The sequence below is a fragment of the Leopardus geoffroyi genome, chromosome D1 (genome assembly GCF_018350155.1).
Source record: "Leopardus geoffroyi isolate Oge1 chromosome D1, O.geoffroyi_Oge1_pat1.0, whole genome shotgun sequence".
Taxonomy (NCBI): Eukaryota; Metazoa; Chordata; class Mammalia; order Carnivora; family Felidae; genus Leopardus; species Leopardus geoffroyi.
In genome coordinates, this window is record NC_059329.1 from 6,461,554 (window position 1) to 6,483,167 (window position 21,614).

The 21,614-nt window shown below is 42.2% G+C and overlaps 1 protein-coding gene across 4 annotated transcripts in view; it reads left to right on the forward strand.

Annotated features, from left to right (window-relative positions):
• The first annotated feature begins 250 nt into the window (after positions 1-250).
• The window catches only part of CUL5 (cullin 5), a 97,067-nt gene continuing 75,703 nt past the window's right edge, over positions 251-21,614 (forward strand). Inside the window, exons 1-2 of one of the 4 annotated variants that reach the window (XM_045482674.1) lie at positions 251-361; positions 20,199-20,308. In XM_045482674.1, the coding sequence (XP_045338630.1) occupies positions 338-361; positions 20,199-20,308 (134 nt within the window). In that variant the 5' untranslated portion in view covers positions 251-337. Of the gene's footprint in view, positions 362-18,266; positions 18,290-20,194; positions 20,309-21,614 lie in introns of those variants that run through there. The other 3 variants (XM_045482675.1, XM_045482677.1, XM_045482676.1) reach the window with 3 other exon arrangements.

The window sequence follows — 21,614 nt, forward strand, 5'->3', positions numbered from 1 at the left end:
ACGGAGTGGGGAGGCTCGTGGAGTCGATGCTTCCTCTTCCAATTCAGGTCGGCTCCCGCTACCTCGTCACCATTCGCCGCTGCCGTCTCCCCGAGCGTTTGCATGAGCTCTTTCGCGTGGGGGAGCTCCGGTGACCATGTAGGGGGGACGAGTGAGGAAGCTCCAGGTGCCCGGGACGAGGTCAGCGCTGTCGGCACGCCCCCGCGGTGCCGAGCACACCCCCGGTGCGGGCCGGCGGGCGGGTCGGCCCCGGTGGGAACCCCGGCCTCCGCCTGGGGCCTGGCCCGGAGCGCCACGAAATCTCGCGCCGTCTCGCGAGACGCTAAGTTGAAGGAACATGGCGACGTCTAATCTGTTAAAGGTAAGACCCTCAGCGCAGCCCGGCTTGGACCCCGCGTCCCCGTTGGGGTCGGCTCGCCGGGAGAGGCCCGGTTCGGGCTCAGCGGCGGAGGGGGGGAGCGTTCGGGGGCCGTCCGCCGCCGCGGGCCGGAACGCGGGGGTCTGTGGCCTTGGGGTCGGGAGGCGCCGGCCGTCCGCCCCGCCGGTCGGCCGCGGTGTGCGAGGCCCGGCGCGGGGGACCAGCTCCGGCCCCGGGGCGGCGGGTGCGCGGTGCTGCCGCGCCCGGACCCGCCGGGCCGTGCGCGCTCTCGGGGTCTCGGCTCTCTCCGAGGCGGGCGCCCGGGACGCGTGAGAGGGCGATCCGAGAAAATGCTGCCCAGTAGGTTTCAATGACTTGACTGACCCCCTCCCCCTCCCCGCTCCCACCTTCTGAATTTCTGTTCGCCGCGTCTAGTCTGGCAGAAATTCCCGGCCGCACGGCGAGCGGGGCCGGGCTCTCCTGTCGGCCCTCTGCGCCTTCCCTCCTGCTCTCCGGTTCTGGAGTTCGGGTTTTTCCTTGGGAGACTACCTCGCGACCCCGGTGCGGTGCAGCCGGAGGACCGAGCGAGGAAGTGCTCCCAGCGGTGTGGAGCTTGGGAAAGTTACGGGATCCGAGGAAACGGCTCGAGTTAGTTAGCGTGTGGGAAGGCCGGGAAGGGCTAGGCCCGCACGAGCGTATTCTCTCCCATCAGTTAAAAAGTTGGGAGGAGGAGAAGACACGGCATACGGATAATAGGAAGTACATGAAAATATGCTGGCACCTCACTTAGGTCTCCTTTAGGCAACTGATGATAGCTGTCCAACAGGTGAGGCTGCCTTAGGAAATGTAGACCTAATTTTATTAGTGTAAGAGGCGGTATAGCTTCCGCTCATCTCAGAAGCTGTGTGACTTTTGGCAAGTTTCTTAACTTCTCTGTGCCTAGGTTTCCTTACCCATCACACGGGGTTATCAATAGCACCTATTTCATAGGAGCATCGTTAAGATTGAGTTAATGTAGGCAAAAGGCTTAAAATAGTGACTGGCGGGGAATTAGTACACAATACACACGAATAACTTGAGTTACTACGAGTGCTGTTTCTCTCAGAAAACGAATTCATGGGCATCGAGTAACCCATTCTACCCTCCTTTCGTAACAGTATAGCAGAGTTCTGATAGAGTCAGAGAGAAAAGTTCTGAAGGCGCCTGTTGGTGCCTCTGCTTGTTTACATAAGCGGTAGTTAATGTTATTCATTGAAGTGTGCTTAAGAAGTATTTGGGTTCGTGATTCTTTGTGATTTTTTTTTTTTTTTGACTTGATGATTACTTGGATGTAAACCAAGGCCCTTTCCCCCCCCCAAGAATTATCTCTCAGAGAAGAGAAAGTCGCTTTATTCCATTCCGTACAAAGCCTTGCCAAGCTAAGCGACTTCATAAATACTAGAAGAGTGCTTACCTTGTCGGGATTATGATTCTTCGTATCCAACACCCACCTGTAGAACGAAAAGACTGCTTGAAGGTATAGAAAATGGGCATTTAGGACTCAGGTTAAAAAGTTAACAGGGATTCAAGAAGTTCTGAAATATTGTATATAATATTTCATATTACATATACCTCATATATATAATATTTCATATTAACCCAGACAACTTTTATAAATTAAAGGAAGGTGGTAATGCTTTGAAAAAAACAGGTGAATGAATCATTCACTTCAGTGAACATGAAGACACATGCCAAAGTCACACTGGAAATTTTTCAGTGAAATTGTCTCATGAAGTGTTGAAAAGGGGGAGAGGGAATTTCTGAATATTGTTTAACAAAGTCTGCGATTTAAAATACGTATAACTAACGTAGTGAACGTTATAAATAGACATTTGGTTCTTTTGTCTGTATCACCCAAAGTTTCCATGTTCAAGTTGGCCAGAAAACTGTTGTATTGGTTTTTTGTTTGTTTTTTGCCTTTTTTCTTTCTTTTTGGAGGTGGGGAGAGAGGTTGTCTCATTTTTATACCTAACGGAAGTAACTAATTAGGAGTGCCTGGGTGGCCCAGTGGGTTGAGCATAGGATTCTTGATTTCGGCTCAGGTCGTGCTTTCTGGGTCCTGGGATAAGAGCCCCGTGTTGGGCTCCACACTGAGTGTGGAGCCTGCTTCAGATTCTCTCTCTCTCTCTCTCTCTCTCTCTCTCTCTCTCTTCTCTCCAGCATGTGCACATGTCTCTCTTTCTCTCTCTCTTAAAAACCAAAAGTGGGGCGCCTGGGTGGCGCAGTCGGTTAAGCGTCCGACTTCAGCCAGGTCACGATCTTGCGGTCCGTGAGTTCGAGCCCCGCGTCGGGCTCTGGGCTGATGGCTCAGAGCCTGGAGCCTGTTTCCGATTCTGTGTCTCCCTCTCTCTCTGCCCCTCCCCCGTTCATGCTCTGTCTCTCTCTGTCCCCCCAAAAATAAATAAACGTTGAAAAAAAAAATTTAAAAAAAAAACAAAAAAAAACAAAAAACCAAAAGTAATTAAAAAGTGAACAGTCTGTCCTCCTGGAGAAATGTAGTGAGACCCTGCCAGGGTAGAGCCATAACATAATTCATAGGCTCATTTAAATTCAGGTCTGGGGGTACCCTTGAATAGAGATAGAGCTGGTTGGGTGTGGCCACGTTAGCCTTGTTTGCTTTTTTGATAGGACGAATAGAGTGATTCACAAGAGAAATATGCCTTAGACGTTGTGCAGTTAGATTTCACCAGATCATATTTGCCGAAATTGTCATGTCCTGGGGTCACAACGGAGAAACGTGGGCTAGATGAGAATACAGTTAGAATTTGCTTCATTATCAGTTAAACAGCTGTACCTGAAGAAATGATAAGTGATACATCATCAACCCTGAAGGGAGGCTTTCAGTGTTCTTCTGAAAAAATACGTTCTTTCCTATTTGCCAGTAACTTGGGTGAAGTTAAGATTTTGGACTTTGTGGATGACAGTTTGGAGGGATAGCTAATATGTTTTGAGAGATAACAAGATGGAAACTTTGATGTGAAACTTGCAAGTCAGTAGGCAAAGCAATACAAACCACCTACTTTTTTAATATTGGAATTTGATATAATACTTTGTTTAAAGCAAGTGGACTATGGCTGGATTTTGGAAGTCTTTTGAATATACAGAGATTGGTGGTGTATGTTTTGTTATAAACAATTATCAGTTGTTTGGGGGGTTTATTTTGCCTAAAACCTTTCAATATTACTACTCTGTTTTTTTAACATATAATTCTTGTTTCTTTGCTTTTGCAGTATCTAGGCCCTAAGTGCTCTTTGCTGTTTTCTTCATTTCTAGTTGAGAATCCTACCCCAAATAGCAGTTGTTTAAATCTTATTTTTCAAGTCTCCACCCCATTTAATTCTTAGCCTATTACTTTATTCAGTTATTTGGAGGGCCCTTAACCTTGATCAGTATCACCAATTTTTCCAGTTTCCCTTAGAGTCTCCTCTTTTTCAAGGCACCCACTGTATTGCTTCCTTCCATTTGTTCTTCAGCCTTCATTCCCCCCCCCCCCCCCCCCCCCCCCCCCCCCCCCGGACTTGTCAGTACATTCCCTGTTATTTTGTTTCAGTCTCCTCCTCACCTCTATAGGGATAAGAAAGTTCCCCTGTCTCTTGGTATAAACTTCACCTGTACTCTGCTTTGGCCACAAACTTTTGCCCTTTTTTCTCTTTCCATTCATTCTCGCTGTTGTTTGAAAGGTGGCCCCCACTCGCTGCCTTTATAATTCTACACCTTTTTCTTTAACTGTGACCCGACTCTCCCCTGACCCCCACCTGCTTACAGTGAAGCTATCGGCCTCAAGAGCAATAGCAACTTCGTGATTGCGAAATGTTACATCCATCCTCTCTTCTGATATTGTTGATGACTATCTCTGCTTCCCTTTTAATTTTTATGAGGTTCTCTTTTGGTGTCCCGTCTCTCAGATCACTGGTGTTTTTCTCTGACCTCCCTCCTATCCTCCCCAATGTAGTTATTTCTTGGGATTTAATCTTCAGCCCTTTTCTATCTTTGTACTTCTGTTTCTGGGGCAGTCTTAACTCCCATGATTTCACTATTTTTATCTCTTAACTCTGATCTGAGCTCTGGACCAAAACACAGTTCTGACCATATCACTTTCCTGCTCACATACCTTTGATGGTTCAAATTCTTTGATATCTTTCCAGTTGGGTCTTCTCCCTAATATCTGTCTCCCTCCCATGTCCTCTCCTTCTCTCTCCCCTCTCTCTCTCTCCCTCTCACCCTCTTTCTCTCTTTCTCTCTTTCTCTCACACACCCCTACCTCTATCTGGCTCGTTCCTTGTTGGTTCAGTAGTATACCACTATCCCTCAATATTTGCCTGTTAAATTCATTTTTAGTCATTAAGACCCAGCCCAGATTCCTCCTTTCTTCTTAGAGCTCTCTTTTCAAATTGTTGCCTGCCCTGCATAACCAGAGCACTACATCAGGTTTTTTCCAGCGCTTATATGTTATATATTTGTGTACTTACATACTTGTATATATACTTGTATATTTATATATTACATATTTGTGTACTTATATGTTATTTTCATAATAGTTACATACTTATACACATATATGTGTATACGTGTATATAAGTATATACATATAAGTGTACTTACAAGCATATACTTATACATAATGCATATATACTTATATATTATTTGCATAATCTATTTACATATCTAGCTCCCTTCCAAGATTGTAAGCTCCATTATTGCAGGACTTTATGTTATTAATCTTGATGCCTTAATCATCAACTGCAGTGATCGTTTATGATAGGTGCTCCATAAACAAGTGATAATTGCTTAAAAAGAGGAGTCGAGTGAAGTATCTGCATTGTAGACGCTCTGTGAGTGTTGATTGGTTAAAAGAAGAAATTTCTGGTTCTGTTGCCTTCTAATTAGATCCACAGAGGTGGTGGTGGGGGGCCTGGGTATCTCAGTCACTTAAGCATCCAACTTCGACTCAGGTCATAGTCTCAAAGTTCATAGCCTGGAGCCTATTTCTGATTCTGTGTCTCCCTCTCTGACCCTCCACCACTCGAGCTCTGTCTCTCTCTCTCACCCTCTCTCAAAAATAAATAAACATTAAAAATTTTTTTTAATTTAATTTATATTTTTTATGGAGAGAGAGGCGAAAAGCATATAAACAAATACATTCTATAGGTCAGGTATATGCTATGAAGAAAAACAATTAGGGAAAGGATAGAGAGGAATCTGTTGGGGGTTTTTTTCTTTTCCATATTTTTACTTAAATTCTAGATAGTTGACATATAGTGTAATATTGGCTTCAGGAGTAGAATTTAGTGGTTTATCACTTACATACAATACCAAGTGCTCAGGACAACAAGTGCCCCCCTTAATGCCCATCACCTACCCACCTCCCTCCATCAACCCTTTTTGTTCTCTGTAGTTAAGAATCTCTTATCTTTTGTTTGTTTGTTTGTTTTTAAGTTTGTTTTGAGAGGGAGGAAGGGAGACCGAAGGGGAAGGGCAGAGAGGCAAGGAGAGAGAGAATGACTGACAGCTCTGAGCTTGATGTGGGGCTTGAACTGACCAACGGTGAGATCATGACCTGAGCTGAAATTAAGAGTCAGATGCTTAACCGACTGAGCCACCCAGGTGCCCCCAAGAGTCTCTTACGATTTGCCTCCCCATCTCTTTCCCCCACCCTCTTCTCCTGTGTTCATTTGTTTTGTTTGTTAAATTCCACGTATCAGTGAATTAATGGTATTTGTCTTTCTCTGACCGACTCGTTTTGCTTAGCATAATACACTCTGGTTCCATCCATGTTGTTGGAAATGGCAAGATTTCATTCTTTTGATGGCTAATATTCCATCAAAAAGAATGAAATCTTGCCATACATTTATAGCACATCTTCTTTATCCATGGATCAGTCGATGGACATTTGGGCTCTTTCCACATAATCTGGTTATCGTTGACAATGCTGCTGTAAACATCGGGGTTCATGCGTCCCTTCGAATCAGTATTTTTGAACCTTTGGGTAAATATCTAGTAGTGCAATTGCTGTGCTAATGAGGGAAGGCCTCTGAGGAGAGGACATTGGACTGGAGACCTGAATGAAGCAAGGGAAGAAGCCTGTACATGTTTGGAGAAGAGTTTCATGTAGAGGGAATGGGAACAGCCCGTGTAAAAGCACTGAGTCAGGAACATGCTTGGCAGGGAATTATGGACGTGATTATCAAGATTTGAATGTTGTCAGTGAATGGTTAAGATACCCAAGTGCATGATTCCTTTTAATTTGTATTTGAACGTAAATGAGAGCCTTATTTAAGAACCTAACTTGTCAGTTTTCATTGAGTTGTGGGAAATTGCCCTTCTGAATGGGTATGTAAGAGGCACATGATCCTTAGGGGGCCTGCCCTCCCTCCAGTGTCCTGTCCTAGAGACATGCTTACATTTGACACAGCTTAGGGAAGAAGGGAATTCAGGGTTATGATTGCTGGCCATGGGTAGAGGTGGAAGTAGGAATAGTAGACCGAATTAGTTACTATAAAACTGTGCTGGGGCACCTGAGTGGCTCAGTCAGTTAAACATCCAACTTCAGCTCAGGTCATGGTCTCGTGGTTCATGGGTTTGAGCCTGGTGTGGGGTCCTGTGCTGACAGCTCAGAGCCTAGAGCCTGCTTTGGATTCTCTGTCTTCCTTTCTCTGTACCCCTCTACCACTCATGCTCGTGCTTGCTCTCTCTCTCTCAAAAATAAATATTTAAAAAATTTAAAAAAGCAATGATAAATGTAAATGTGAGAATTGTTCATATTCTGTGAAGAGAAATGAGTGAACAAAATTACCATTATCTGGAGGTGATGTATACTAATTATTGCTACTAACAGAATGTGACAGTTTAGGATGAACTTTGAGAGATCAGTTGTTTATCAATGGATTAGAAGAGGGGAATTTTAGACTGCAGGAGGTTATCAGGAGGACGCTAGACATCCGTCTAGTGGACAGAGGAGAAGGCTGCAGAAGAGAGATAGACAAAGACAGGTGTTTCTTAATAGATGTTTTGCTAGGTGTCCTGGTGAACCCAGTTGTGTCACAGAAAGCCATCTGACTCTTGCTTTGGTATAGTAGGTAGAATAAATTGGCACCGATGGACTGTGTAAACACCCAAACAAGTTATAGCTCAGGTTAAAACATTGGTCATAATAGATGTAGTACTTACAAGTAACTTCAGGGATATTTGATCTCTGTAACAGGGTTTGTTCATTCTACAAATATGTAGGCGTGTATTCTGTGCGGGATACTATTCTGTGATACAGGAGGGAATATGACAGATAGGGTCCTTAGTCTTTGGGACTTCTATTCAAATGTGTAAATACTGACACCAAAGAAGTAACACATGGGGTAGTTTTGTAGTAATGAGAGCTGAGATGAAAACAGTATAATCAAGAGTGTTTAGAAGACGGGGGCACTGTCTTACAACAAAATAAATTCGTTCCCCTAAATATTGCTTTCAACTATGTTCTGTTGAATTTTCCTTCTCTGCCACTTGATGACATTTCAGCCCCATCTCCTAACTTTCTGGTCTTTAAAAAAAGTTGTTACCCAGGGTGCCTGGGTAGCTCAGTTGGTTAGGCATCTGACTCTTAGTCTCAGTTCAGGTCTTGATCTCTCAGGGTCGTGAGTTCAAGCCCTGTTGGACTCTCCGCTGGGTGTGGAACCTACTTTAAAAAATGAAAATAAAAAATTCTATTACTCTACATTAAAAATTTCAATCTCTGGGCGTCTGGGTGGCTCAGTCGGTTTTGAGTGTCTGATTACAGCTTGGGTCGTGATCTCATGGTTCATGAGTTTGAGCCTCACATGAGGCTTGTTGCTGTCAGCACACAGCCTGCTGTAGATCCTCTGTCCCCCTCTCTCTCTGCCCTCCCCCCACTCACACTGTCTGTCTCTCAAAAGTGAATAAACATATATAAAAAAAAAAACATAAAATTTTCAGTCTCAAAGCCAAATTAAATCTCCTGTATGCTTAAGATCTAGGTTCTGGATCTGCAGAGAGGAAAGGGGGAAAGGCAGTTTTCTTAGGACCTCTGTGGGGCGATACTGATGCTAGACTTGAATGGTCTGCATTCTGCCCAGGGCAAAGGTCCTGAGGTGCCCTGGTGAGTTGGCATATTTAAGGAGCACCTTTAAAAGGTTGGTGTGGCTGGAACATAGTGAGAATTGCCAGGATTCGAATATATACTGGAGTTTTGTGGTTCTTTTGGTTAATGGGGGTTGCAAATGTGGTTTTAAAATCACATAACTGGGAGTACCAGTGGCTCATAGACCATATAGGAACCCAACATTCAAATAGCTAGCCTCATTGCTTACAGGAAAGACCCAAGATAAATACACAAATTGGATTCCTTTTGTAAAGTAATTAGGGTGCCATCATTGAATATAATTCATAATCAGTAGGATCAGAACTTCACAGAGGGAACAAATACAAATCTTAAATCAACTAAATTCCCTGTGTCGTCAAAATGTTCTGGGAGTGAAAGAGTGCTGATGAGTAAAAAATAATTCTAATTGTGTGCATGATATTATTTCTTGTCTTGACTCAACTTCTCCTTTAACTTTTCTTGTACCTTTGTTATCATGAAGAAGATGTATAGAAATAATAACTAATACAACTATTAAAAACTTTATTTTCTTCCAAATGCAACTTTTTAAAAAAAATGTATTTAAATATTTTAGTAATTTCTACACCCATTATGGGGCTCTAACTCACAGCCCTGAGATCAGAGTCACAGGTTCTCTCCATGGGGTGCCTGGGTGGCTCAGTTGGTTAAAGGTCCGACTTCAGCTCAGGTCACGATCTCATGGCTTGTGAGTTCAAGCCCCGCGTCCAGCTGTGTGCTGACAGCTCACAGCCTGGAGCCTGCTTCTGATTCTGTGTCCCTCTCTCCCTCTGCCCCTCCCCCACTTGTGCTCTGTCTCTGTCTCTCTCTCAAGAATAAAAAATATTAAAAAAAATTTTTTTTAAAGATAGTTACAAGGGGCACTAGGGTGGCTCAGTCAGTTGAGCAACCAACTCTTGATGTGGGCTCAGGTCATAATCTCATCGTTTTTGAGATCGAGCCCCGTGTTGGGCTCCTCATTGAGCATGGAGACTGCCTGAGATTCTCTTCTCTCCCTCTACCCCTCCCTCTCCCCTGCTTGAGTACTTTCTTTCTCTCTAATAAAATAAAGTAAAACAAAATAAAATAAAATAAAAATAAAAGATAGTTACAAATTAAATATAGTACTAAAAAAATAATTTTTAAATGAACAATACTAGCATGCCCATTTTTAAAGTAAGCTTTGTTGAAATATGACCTGTATACAGAAACGCACACAAATCATAAGTCTATGGTTGGATGCATTTTTATAAAGTAAACATACCTGTATAATCAACACCCAGATCTAGAAATAGAATATTTAACAGTATCTCTGAAAGCCCCCTCTCTGTTGTCTTGTGCTAGTCTCTAACTTGTAACCCCTTCCACAAGGTAATCACTATGCTGACTTCTAATAACTGTTGATGTGTTTTGTCTGTTCAGGAACCAGCGTGTGCTCTTGTGTGTGACTTTTTTCCTCAACATGATTTCTTTGAGATTCCTCTCATTACATGTTAAATTTTTGTTGCTATATAGTGTTCCACTGTTACGAATATTTCACAATTTATCCATCCTCTTGCTGATGGACTTTTAGGGGGTTTATGGGTTTTTTTACTGTTATGAATTGAGATACGATGTCTTTTGGTTGACATATGTGTGCAGCTCGTTGGGAAGCATACGTAGACATGAAATTGGGGGTTCACATAGTATGCATTTGTTTAGCTTCCATAGATACTGCTAAAGAGTTTCCTAAAGTAGTTGTAGCAATTTACACTCTCACCAGCACACTGAGAGTTTTGGTTGCTCTGAATTTTGTCTAATACTTGGTATTGTCATTCTGTTCTATTCTAGCCTTTTTGGTGGTTTATAGTGATTTTTTCTCATGACTTTAATGTATGTTTCCCTGATGATTAGTGATGGTGGGTGCTTTTTCATATGGTTATTGGCCATGTAGGTACTGTCTTCATGGAGGGTCTCTTCCAGTGTTTGCCAAGTTTTACATTGGATTGTTTTTCATTTCTTAACTGATTTTTAGGAATCTTCACATGTTTTGCTTTGTTTGGAATCTTTACATATATTGGATAAGAGCCTATCTTGGATATGTGTATTAGATATAATACTTCTTCCACTATGTGGGTAGCTTTTTCAGTTCCTGAATGGTGTCTAAAGTTTTTATTTTTTTATGTTGTACGGTTTATCAATTCCTTTCTTTGTGGTTAGTGCTTGGTTAAAAGGTCATACAAACGATCCAGACTCTACTTGTATTAATACCTTATTAAAAAAAAAAAAAAGAACATAAAATTAATGTATTTTTATAGTTTTGAGCCTCAAAAGTATATCCTGGGACCCTTCTAGGAATCCATAAACCACAGTTTAAGGAACACTATATTAGAGTGTGAGTTCCTGGAAGACCTTTCATTTATTTATTTATTTATTTTAAAAAGTTTTTTTAATGTTTATATATTTCTTAAGAGAGGCAGACAGCAGGGAACGGGGAGAGAGAGAAGGGTACAGAGGATCCAAAGCAGGCCCTGCGCTGACAGCAGAGAGCCCAGTGCCGGGCTGGAACTCATGAACTGTGAAATCATGACCTGAGCCAAAGGCAGACACTTAACCAACTGAGCCACCCAGGTGCCCCAGAAGACCTTTCATTTATAAGTCCCAGTGACTAGCATAATTCTTCATGTGTAGTGGGCACTCAAGACATTTGTTGAATGAGTAAATGTAGTAAATAAATGATGAAGAAACTCCTCAAATAAGTTCAAACTCTTCTATCAGTACTGTTATTTTTTCTTTTTTTTTCCTTAAAATTAGTTGTTTTGGTTTCTAAAAATTCAAGGACTATCAAAATTTCTTTAAAAAGGATTTTTTCTTTATAAAGGAAACCTAAAGGTTTTTTTCTTTCAAGATTTTATTTTATTTTAAAATGTTTATTTATTTTGAGAGAGAGAGGGAGAGAGGACGGAGGAGGGTCAGAGAGAAAAGGAGAGGGAATCCAAGCAGGCTCCATGACATAGGGCTTGATCTTACCCCCGTGAGATCATGACCTGAGCCAAAATCAAGAGTCAGATGCTTAACCAACTGAACCACCTAGGGTCCCCTTAAGACTTTATTTAGTAATCTCTCCACCCAATGTGAGTCTTGACTTCAAATCCTGAGATCAAGAGTCACGTGCTCTACCACCTGCAAACTAAAGGTTTTAAAGGGAAGCGTACTGTGAAATGTCTCATTTCAATGGGGAAAGATTTTTAGCTTTTTGGAAAATAGTATTATTTCCCTTCTGTACCACATTTGAAGGTAACTAAGTCTCTTTTTATAGTGATGGTTCTATCTTGTGGTTTTTAGATGGTCACTAAATTTTTATAATCATAGTTTTTTTGGGTTTTTTTCCTGCATTTTTTTTTTTTAAATGAAATCAAGTCAAGGGTTGGCTCTGACCCATACGTTGCAAGTCCCTCTACTGCTCATTCAAGAAAGATCCAGGAAGTAGTTAAGAATGTGGCAGAACTAACAGAACTAAACTGCTTGGATTTGAATCCCTGCTCTACCACTCACTATCTATAACCTTAGGGAAATAACCTAACCTAATCTCAGGTACAGTGTACAATTTTTTCATCTATAAAGTGAGAATAATAATATACCAAACACCTAGGATATTTATAAAGATTAAATGAATTAATACTTGTAAATTTTACTTAAAGTTTACTTATTTATTTTGAGAGAGAGAGAGAGAGAGAGAGAGAGAATGAATGAGCAGGGGAGAGGCAGAGAGAGAGGGAGACAGAGAATCACAAGCAGGCTTCACACTGCCAGGGCAGAGCCCAACATGGGGCCCAGACTCAAAAACCATAAAATCATGCCCTGAGCTGAAATCAGAGTCAGACCCTTAGCTGTTTGAACCACCTATGCACCCCAGTGCTTGTCAGTATTTAAAATAGTACCTGACACATAATTAATAGATTTTATAAAGTAAAATGATCAAAGTGGTTGATCTACATTGAAGATTATAATGAAGTTAAATAATATGAGAAATAAATAACTCATATTTACAGTTATCGGATATTCAGACTACCCAAGGAAATGTGAAAGAAGCTTTGTGGAGATTAACAAAAGGAGATCCTCTTTTGTATCACAGATAGCACATATAAAAAATTTGTTGGGGGCGCCTGGGTGGCTCAGTTTGTTGAGTGTCTGACTCTTGATTTCAGCTCAGGTCATGATCTCATGGTTCGTGAGTTCATGCCCCACATTGGGCTATGTGCTGACAACATGGAGCCTGCTTGGGATTCTCACTCTCTCCCTCTCTCTCTGCCCCTTCCCTGCTCGCTCGTTCGCTCTTTCTCTCTCTCAAAATGGATAAACATTAACAAAATTTTTTAAAAAATTGTTGGCTGTAACCCCAAATTAGCAAAATGCCATATATTTGCAATGAAAGAAAAGTGGAAAATATTATAAGGGAATGATTAAAGAAAAACATTAAGAATATAATGAAAACATTTTTAAAAATGTCATCCTTTGAGCACCTGAGTGGCTCAGACGTCGGCTCAGGTTATGATCTCATGGTTTATGAGTTTGAGCCCCGCCTTGGGATCTCTCCTGTCAGTGCAGAGCCTGCTTTAGATCCTCTATCCCCACCTCTTTGTGCCCCTCTACCACTTGTGCTCTCTATCTTTCTCTCTCAAAAAAATAAATAAACTTTAAAATTTCACCCTTCTATAATGTCAGTGTCAAGTATCCTACTCTGTCAAGACTCCTCCTGTCTTTCTAACTCATTCAAGTATTATTCAAGTAATCTGGCTCCAAAAGGGCCTCCAGTTCGTTGATTCTATCACCTTACTGTATAAGTTTATAGTTTTTATAGTTTTTATCAAATTAGGAAACATTTTGGCTTTTAATTCTTTAAATACCCTCCCATCCCCCAAGACTCTGGTTATATGTAAGTCAGGTCATATGATGCTGTTCCCTGATAATCATTTTTAAAAATCTTTCTGTGATGTTCATGCTTTCCTCTATTTTCTTGAACGTGCAAAGTATATTTATAATAGCTGGATAAATGTCATGCTCTGTTAAAACTATAATTCATGTCATTTCTGGGTCAGTTTCTGTTGATGGGTTTTTCTCTTGATGGTGGGTTATATTTTCCTTCTTCTTTGCTTGCTTGGTATTTTGGATTGGATGCTAGACATTGTTTTATATGTTGGGATCTGATGCTTTAAATATTTCAGGGTCTGGCTTTCACACAGTGAAATTACTTGGAATCAGGTTGATCTTTCTGAAGCTTGCTTTCGAGTTTTGTAATAGTGGGTTGGGAACAACAGGGTAGGGCTACTTAGGCTCCACTACAGATGCAGTGCCTTTCTGAGGACTCTACCGAATGTCTTGCATGTTGAGGAGCATTTCTATTCTGGCTAGTAGTAACACAAACTTTTCGTAGCCCTTTATGAGCCCTGCTGATTGTTGTGTCTGCTTTCTCATGGGCCTTTCCCCAGTCTCTGACAGTGTTCTCACACACATGTGCAAGTCAGCATTCGGTCAGAGGCTTGATACACCTCTCTGTTTATCTCCGGAACTCCCTCTCTTGCACAGCTCCCTTTTTTTCTAGTACTCTGTGCCACAAATTTTTGTCACCTTGTCCTGTCTAAACTCTGAACTCTGGCTCCTAAGTGAAACTTCCAGGCTGTTTGCGTTCCCCTGCTTGTGCTGAGGTCTGGAAACCAGGCATGTTTGGGCATTTGTAGGGCTGCCCTATGATAGTTTTCTCAGGAAGTACTGTCCTATACTGCCCTTTGGTTCTCTAGCCATTGCGGCAGGAGGGGAGATCTGACTGTCGTTATTCCATCATGGGTGGAAGAAGAAGGCTCTGTCTCTCTTCCTGATGTCCTTCGTCTCGCTCTTATCAGCATAAATTCTCTGTTCAGTCATTGTTACCAGTGCCTTGAACACACCTCGATTCCCCTGCTCCTGTCTCCTTTCACCTGGGAAAACTATACCCCGGTTAGATATATCTCCATCTTCCAGTGCTGGCACCTGTGAATGTGCCAGGAAAGCCTCCTTAGTGCCCCCTTTAGAACATAAACTCTGACTGCTACTTGCTGCCTCCATTGCCACTCTACTGATCCAGTGCTTTTTTCACTTGAAATCCGTGACCACACTCTGTAAATGAGCCCCGTCACATTACCCTGGTCATTTATCTACTTTCCTCAATATCTGTTCACATCTTTTCTCTCAAACTTCTAGTATGTCCTTACCTGTCTTCCAAGGCATTTTCCTTTTTTCTACGTCACTGAAAAACTGAAGTAATCAGAAATGAACTTCAGAGAGTGGTACTTACTTCATCTACCCTTCTACTAACATCTCTATGTATGTACTTTGCCTTACCTTCTTACGGTAGAGTTATTTCCTCCACCTGTGCGCACTGTGCCCCTTTCCTTCTTGCTTACCCTGGGCAAATTAAATTTCAATTCACATTCTCTAGCACTTTCCTTCCTTTTCTCTCACATCATCAGTGTTATACCCTGGAATATACCCATCAGTATAAAAACATACTGTGTCCGTCCCATCTTAAAAGAAATTTTGTCTCCCTCTCTGCATCAGCTACCATGCCACTTCTGTGCTCTTTTACAGCAAGACTGCCAAGAGTTGTCTGTACTTTTCCAGTTTTCTTTCTTTCTCTTTTCTCTTTTCTCTCTCAGTTCCATTCCCCGGCTTTTGTCCTTACCGCTCTATGAGAACTGCTCTTAAATTATTAATACGAAGGTCTCCGTGACTTCCGTATTGGTTTTTCGGTAGTCCTCTTACATAACCTTCCAGGAGCAGGTGCTGCACTCGATCACTCCCCCTTCCTTGATACGCTTTATTCCCTTGGTTTCCAGAATCCTATGCTCTTGATTTTCTTGCCACCTCTGCGATTGTTCCATCTCCTTTCTTATTTCTTAGTCTTCTCACCCCTTCATGTTGGGTGCCTAAGGCCTCGAGCCTGGCCCTCTTCTCTCTCATATTCACTCTCTTGGTAGTGATAGCAACAAGTTGTAAAACCGATCTGTACTCCAGTGACTTGCATATTTTAATTTCCTGCCTAGACCTTTCTATAAATTCTAGAGTTTCTTATGAAACAGCTAATTCAACATCTTCAAAGGGCTGTTTAATATATGTGTCAGGTGTAATGTGTCTGAAATCAAACTCCAGGGCTTTCCTTCTTAGTCTGTTCCATCTACAGTTTTTTCCATTTCAGTTGACGGCAGTGCCATACTTCTTGGACGTGTCAAACGACAAAACTGAAACAGTTTAGTAACAACTTTGATGCCCTTGATGCCAGGGAAGATGTCTGTGGATTGAGGGAGTACAGTGCCTAACAACCCGTGGAACACTCTTCCTAAAGGGTTTGTGGCAAGGGAAAGCTTTATAGAATGTTAGAAGAGACAGGACAAAAACAGGGCCTGATTGGTTAGGATGTTGGAGATTTCCTTATAAAGCGAGTAGGTCCTCTGCTGTAGGGTAGAATAAGCTAACTAAAGCTGAGTAGGAGGATTGTGATTGGTGTTAGGTTTCCTTGGCAGTAAGGGTTTTCCCCAACTGCAGGCTGACTTAGTTTAGATTTGGACATGGGCTGGGCCCCTGCAGTGGACCCCATTTTGTGGGTCTTAACATGTCAGACAAAAGCCTTAGAGTCATGCTTTACTCTTTTCTCTCATCCCAGATGCATACTGTCAGGAAATCCTGCTTAGTGCCTCCTTTAAAATTTGTTTTTAATATTTATTTTTGAGAGAGAGAGAGAGAGAGGGAGCACAAGTGGGGTAGAGGAAGAGAGAGACGGAGTCATAGACTCTGAAGCAGGATCCAGGCTCTGAGCTGTCACCACAGAGCCCCGTGCGGGGCTCAAACTCACGAGCTTCGAGATCATGACCTGAGCCAGAGTTGGCCACTTAACCGACTGAGCCGCCCAGGTGCCCCTACTCTGGTCTTTACAAGGGCTGCTTCCTCTGCCTGAAATACTCTTTCCTGAGGTATCCTTCAGGACCTGCCCCTCCCTGGCTTCCCCATAACCTTTCTGTGTGTTTGAGAAGAATACCTGTGAGGGAGGGAGTTAGGCTGAAAGGAAGAAAGGATAGAGGACAGGGATGTGGCAGATGCTGAGATCTTCTTGGTGAAAGAGCCAGGGGGTGAGATATTCCCAGATAGTAGCAGTTGGTGAGTTCAGCCTACTTGCTGTTCTGAGTAATAGTGGAAGAAAGCAGAAGAGACTTTGCAGCAAATTAATAGAGATAAGGCAGCCTTCAGTTAGCCAATGGAAGCATTCATAAATCAGGGTTCATAATTGGAAAGTCCCTTCACATATTAATAAAGCATTCTCTTTTGTAGATAGATTTGGTGTCCTGCTGCTTAGTTATGATTTAATGAAGTGCTCTTCAGTCTAACAGAGAATAGACCAAAGAATTGCCTGAGCACCATTTTTTGGATCAAAGAATAATAGAAAACATTCAGTTATTGCATTCTTTTTTTAATTTAGTATTGGGGAAAATGTTTCAACAAACAGAAGACCCAAAATGTATTTCCTGTTATTTTGCCATAGCTAATAGATTTCAGAGTCTAACGAGTATTTATCTCAAAGACCTGTTTACTCCAGTTCTCTGTACCTTTTTGATTTTTAATTATAAGATTTATACCATGTTTAATTTTACGAATTGCCAAAATTGCTTATGGAAATGGACTTAGTTGACGTTATAATGTATCCTCTAATTAAGGGCATATATAATGATTCTGCATGTCTTAGTCAAGAAAACTTTCAGTGGTTCTTTCAAACTTGTTTGTTTGCATGCTCCTCCCTCAGAGGGAACAGTAGAAAAAGTGAAGCCAGCCATAAGGTTAGTACGCAGAATTTATGCCGTAGAATTACAAATCTAACTCTGAATTTCTCCATAGTCAACACTGAGAGGAAAGTTACCTACATGATTCACTGAAGTCCATAAGGTAAAAACAAACTAGTTGTTCAGGGGAGAAGCACAACTAATCCTCGCACAAAATTTTGAGTGAATCCACTCGTGGGTGCTTATAATAAGAATACTGTGATTAAAAGAGATAGGTACCTGGGGCAAGACAGTTCAGTAACTTTTAGGATCATCATTGTTCATGGGTACAGGATGCGAGCATGATCTGGCTGTGACCTCTGTCATCTCATCGATTACCAGGGTTGATTTGGTTGATCTGGCTGGTGAGGTGGGTGTGCCCTTCCTCCCTCACCACTCCCGCGTGCGTCCCTCTTCATGTGCACGCTTGGTTGAAGGGGATGACCTTCGCCAAAAGAGGAGGACCATTCTTTGGTCAAGGGTATATGAGCCGTACTCCTCTGCTAGAGCCTCCAAACAAGCTCTCGGGGTCCATTTGTAGCGTAGGGTGGTCAGGCTTCCAGGACTCCAGACATGTCGAATGCAGCACTGCATGTGACAGTCTACCTTTGTCAAAAAGATTAAAAGGAAAAAAGAAACATTGTCTATGGATGCAAGAAGCATCACTTGCTTTCACGAGAGTTTAGTGTTAGTCAGTAGTTCTTAGCCTGTGTTTGGTCATAAACCCTCCAACATTTTTATGTAGTTTTATCATGGATTTGCTAAATATGCTGATTCTGAACTTAGGAGATTCTGATCCAGTAGGTCTGAGGTAAGTTTTAGAAATGTATATGTGAAACTACCACAGCAGGTGATTCTGGTGTAGGTTCTGGTTAGACCACATGCTTAGAAACCTCTCCTGGGTTATAATTTCAGGGAATTTTCGGGTCCCATGCCATCAGTCTGGAACCTTATCTGCTATAAGTGAGTGTCATCTTCAGCAACGTTATATATAGTGAAAACAATCATGAGTTTCATAGGTGTGTTTGTAAATGTTTCATAGGCATGTTCGAAAATTGGTGACTTTTGTGGAAATTTATTGGTGAAAGCAAGTCCCGTGGCCCCAGTTACCTTGAAAAGGAATAGTAGTAATTGACTAAACACATACAGTCTCTCCGTCTTGTTAGTAATGTAATGAATCGATGACCGTTTTTAATATTCAGCTACTTCCACATTCGTGGGATAAACTACGCGTCACTATGAAGTGCCATTCTTTTGACATGCCACTTCCTTAACTTGCTCATGTTTAAGATTTTGGCCTCTACGTTCTCATTACATCTGTATACAGTTTCTATTTCTTGTGCTCTTCTCAGCAGTTCGCGGTCAAGTATTTTGTTAGCATTAAAAAAGGAGTGGGGTATTTTTCTCTTCTTTTGTCGTTTTTTTTTTCTTTCAGTTTTCACAGTTTATGTAGATTTTCATTACACTTTTTGTGGGCAGTTTAGGGCAACTATGAAATTAGAAGGCTCAGTCTCCACACACAAGACCATCCTCACTTCTGATACCAGCTACAAGTTTGGAGGGTTCCCAAAACCATCCTGAGGTTCAGTAATTAATTAGACTCATAGACCTGGTATGGTTTATTATGAGAAAGGATACAGATAAGATCTGCCAAAGAAAGAGACACATAGGGCAGAGTCTAGGAGAGTTCCAGACACGGAGCTTTCCTCCTCCTCTCCACTGTAGTCAGATCACCTCTCTATCTTGGCCTTGATGTGTGACAGTGTGTGTGGAGTCCTGCTAGCTGTGGTGGCCCTCTCGATCAGATGGGGGCCCCCAAATGGGGGGTGACAATCAGGTGGAAGCCAGTGGTGTGGGCGATGAAAGGATTCACCCAAAGCAGCAGCAAGGAGATAGAAGTTCGTTGAATGAATTGCAAGGGAGTGGCAGGCAGGACAGCCGAGGAGAGACTGTCTGCCACGAGGCAGGGGATGAAGGCTATACTTGAAGAAGAAAGGTGAGGATGTATGGGGACACAGCGAATTTCCCCTTTGTTGGTAACTGTGCCTGGTTGTAAGTAGCCCATTGGTCAGTTAGGGCTTATGGATAGTTTGAGGTGGGTCACCTCGTGGGCCTGTCGGTATTCAGTCGGGGGATTGCTGTGGGCCCTTTACTTAAAAGAGGCCTCCACACTAGCCAGGGAAGCTCATCCAACCTTTAGTCTCCAGAGTTTTTTGTTTTGTTTTTTAATTTTTATTTTTAAGTACTCTCTTCACCAAACTTGGGGGTCAAACTCACAACCCTGAGATCAAGAATCGCATGTTGCACCCACCGAGCTAGTCAGCACCCCTAGTGTCCACAGTTTTTATTGGGGCGTCGTTACGTAGGCACGACTGACTGATTACTTGTGAGTCATCTTGGTCTCCATTTTGGTTAACCAAAAACCACCTCCCATAGTTACGCTGGTGTTTCTGGATTGGTCAGCCCCCACCCTAAGGACTCCATAGGTGTGGCCAGCTCCCTCCCTGAATCACATTTGTTAGATTGTCCAGTTTGTACCAAGGTTACCAGGTGAACAAAAACTCTCTTATCAGATGTACATTCTAACAGCCCAGAGATTAACTACCAGAAGTCAAGGACAAAGGTCAGAAGTTGACCTTGGGCAAGGCGAAATTCTTTCCACGTTTGTACAATTAGTTTTCTTTTTTGTGGTGTCTTCCTGCGATTCTCTGAAACCAGATTAAGTTTCTAGGGATTCCATTATAGAAAACGATTCTTTTACATGTCCAGCCTTGTGTTTCTCTAGCTAACTCTAAAAGACAAAAATAATGGACACTTCTGATTTAACTGCATCTAAATTAAACTGTTTATCTTTTTTTTTTTTTTTTTAAAGAATAAAGGTTCACTTCAGTTTGAAGACAAATGGGATTTCATGCGTCCAATTGTTTTGAAGCTTTTACGCCAGGAATCTGTTACAAAACAGCAGTGGTTTGATCTGTTTTCGTAAGTAATCCATTCACTCTAACTTTTTGCTAAAGTAAAGGAAATTTTGGTGATGCATTTGTATATTCAAATGGAATGCTGACTCTAGACTGGACTGTTTACTCGTTTACAATTATTACTCGTCCAAGCCCTCATCTCCATTCAGTGATTTGCCGGGAGGATTCAGTCATACTCACAGCTGTGGTTTATTACAGCAAAAGGATACAAAGCAAAATCGGTGCAAAGAAAGGCACAGAGAGTAAAGCCTGGGGAACGATGGGCACAGGCTTCCAAGAGTACTTGTGAAATCACACAGGACACACTTCGCTTCTCCAGCGACAGGATTGACACCATGTGTGATATGTTGTTTAATTGAGACGCTCTTGGAGACCCCGTCCTGAGAGTTTTCATCAGGGGCTGGTCACCAAGGTAGCCTCTGCTTGATATGTACCCAGATTCCAGATGCTCAGAGAGAGTGGGTGTTCAGTGTAAACCATAGAGTTTGTATGTATTTTGTACGTTTAAGGCACCGGGGTCCATTCCTATCATTAGGAGAGTTTTATATCAGTGTAGGAAATTGTTGACCATTTAAATTAATTCTTGGCTTTTGACCGAAAATGTCTTAACAGCAAAACTGTTACCAGTGCGATACCACAGGGCAGGGCAAGACCAGACTCTAGTACTGATTTCAGTTATGCGTTTTAGAGGTCCTAGATTTAATGAGTGACAATAAATCCCATCAACCATGAAGTTTATTTTAGGAAACTAGGTGGTTTTCTCCTTCAGTTTCAATAATCAACCTTTTTTTTTTTTTTTTTTAATGTGGCCTGAGCCATCAGTTCAGGCCCAGCACACCTCTGGCCTATACGTGGAAGCACACCTGAGAACTGTCCAGAGTCTTAGCAGCATCATGATCATTACAGTACATCCCCAAAGAAGTGCGGTCTCAGAGGACATGTGCGGCAACCCAGATACAAGGAGTTTGCAATTGTTAGGGGACTCCAGGCAAGACATACATTAGTCAGGTCGGATGTGATCACCAGCCCCCAATTTCCCTCGTCCCGGAGGACCTTTGGCTGTAGAGTTCTCAGTCCATTTCTTTAATTCAGTTCAGGCCTTGTCTTCAGATGAGGTGCCTAAAGGACATTAGTTCCAGATAGTTTTGTTTATTCATGACACCAATTGATTTGCCTCACTAGTGGATGATGTTTAGATGTGCTCTTTGTGGAGCGTGTAGGAGTTGGGCTGCTCCCTCCTGTCTCTGAGTGTGGTGAAGTTTGACCTCAGGGTACTCACAGCAGTGTGGAAGGCTAATGTCAGGAATTTT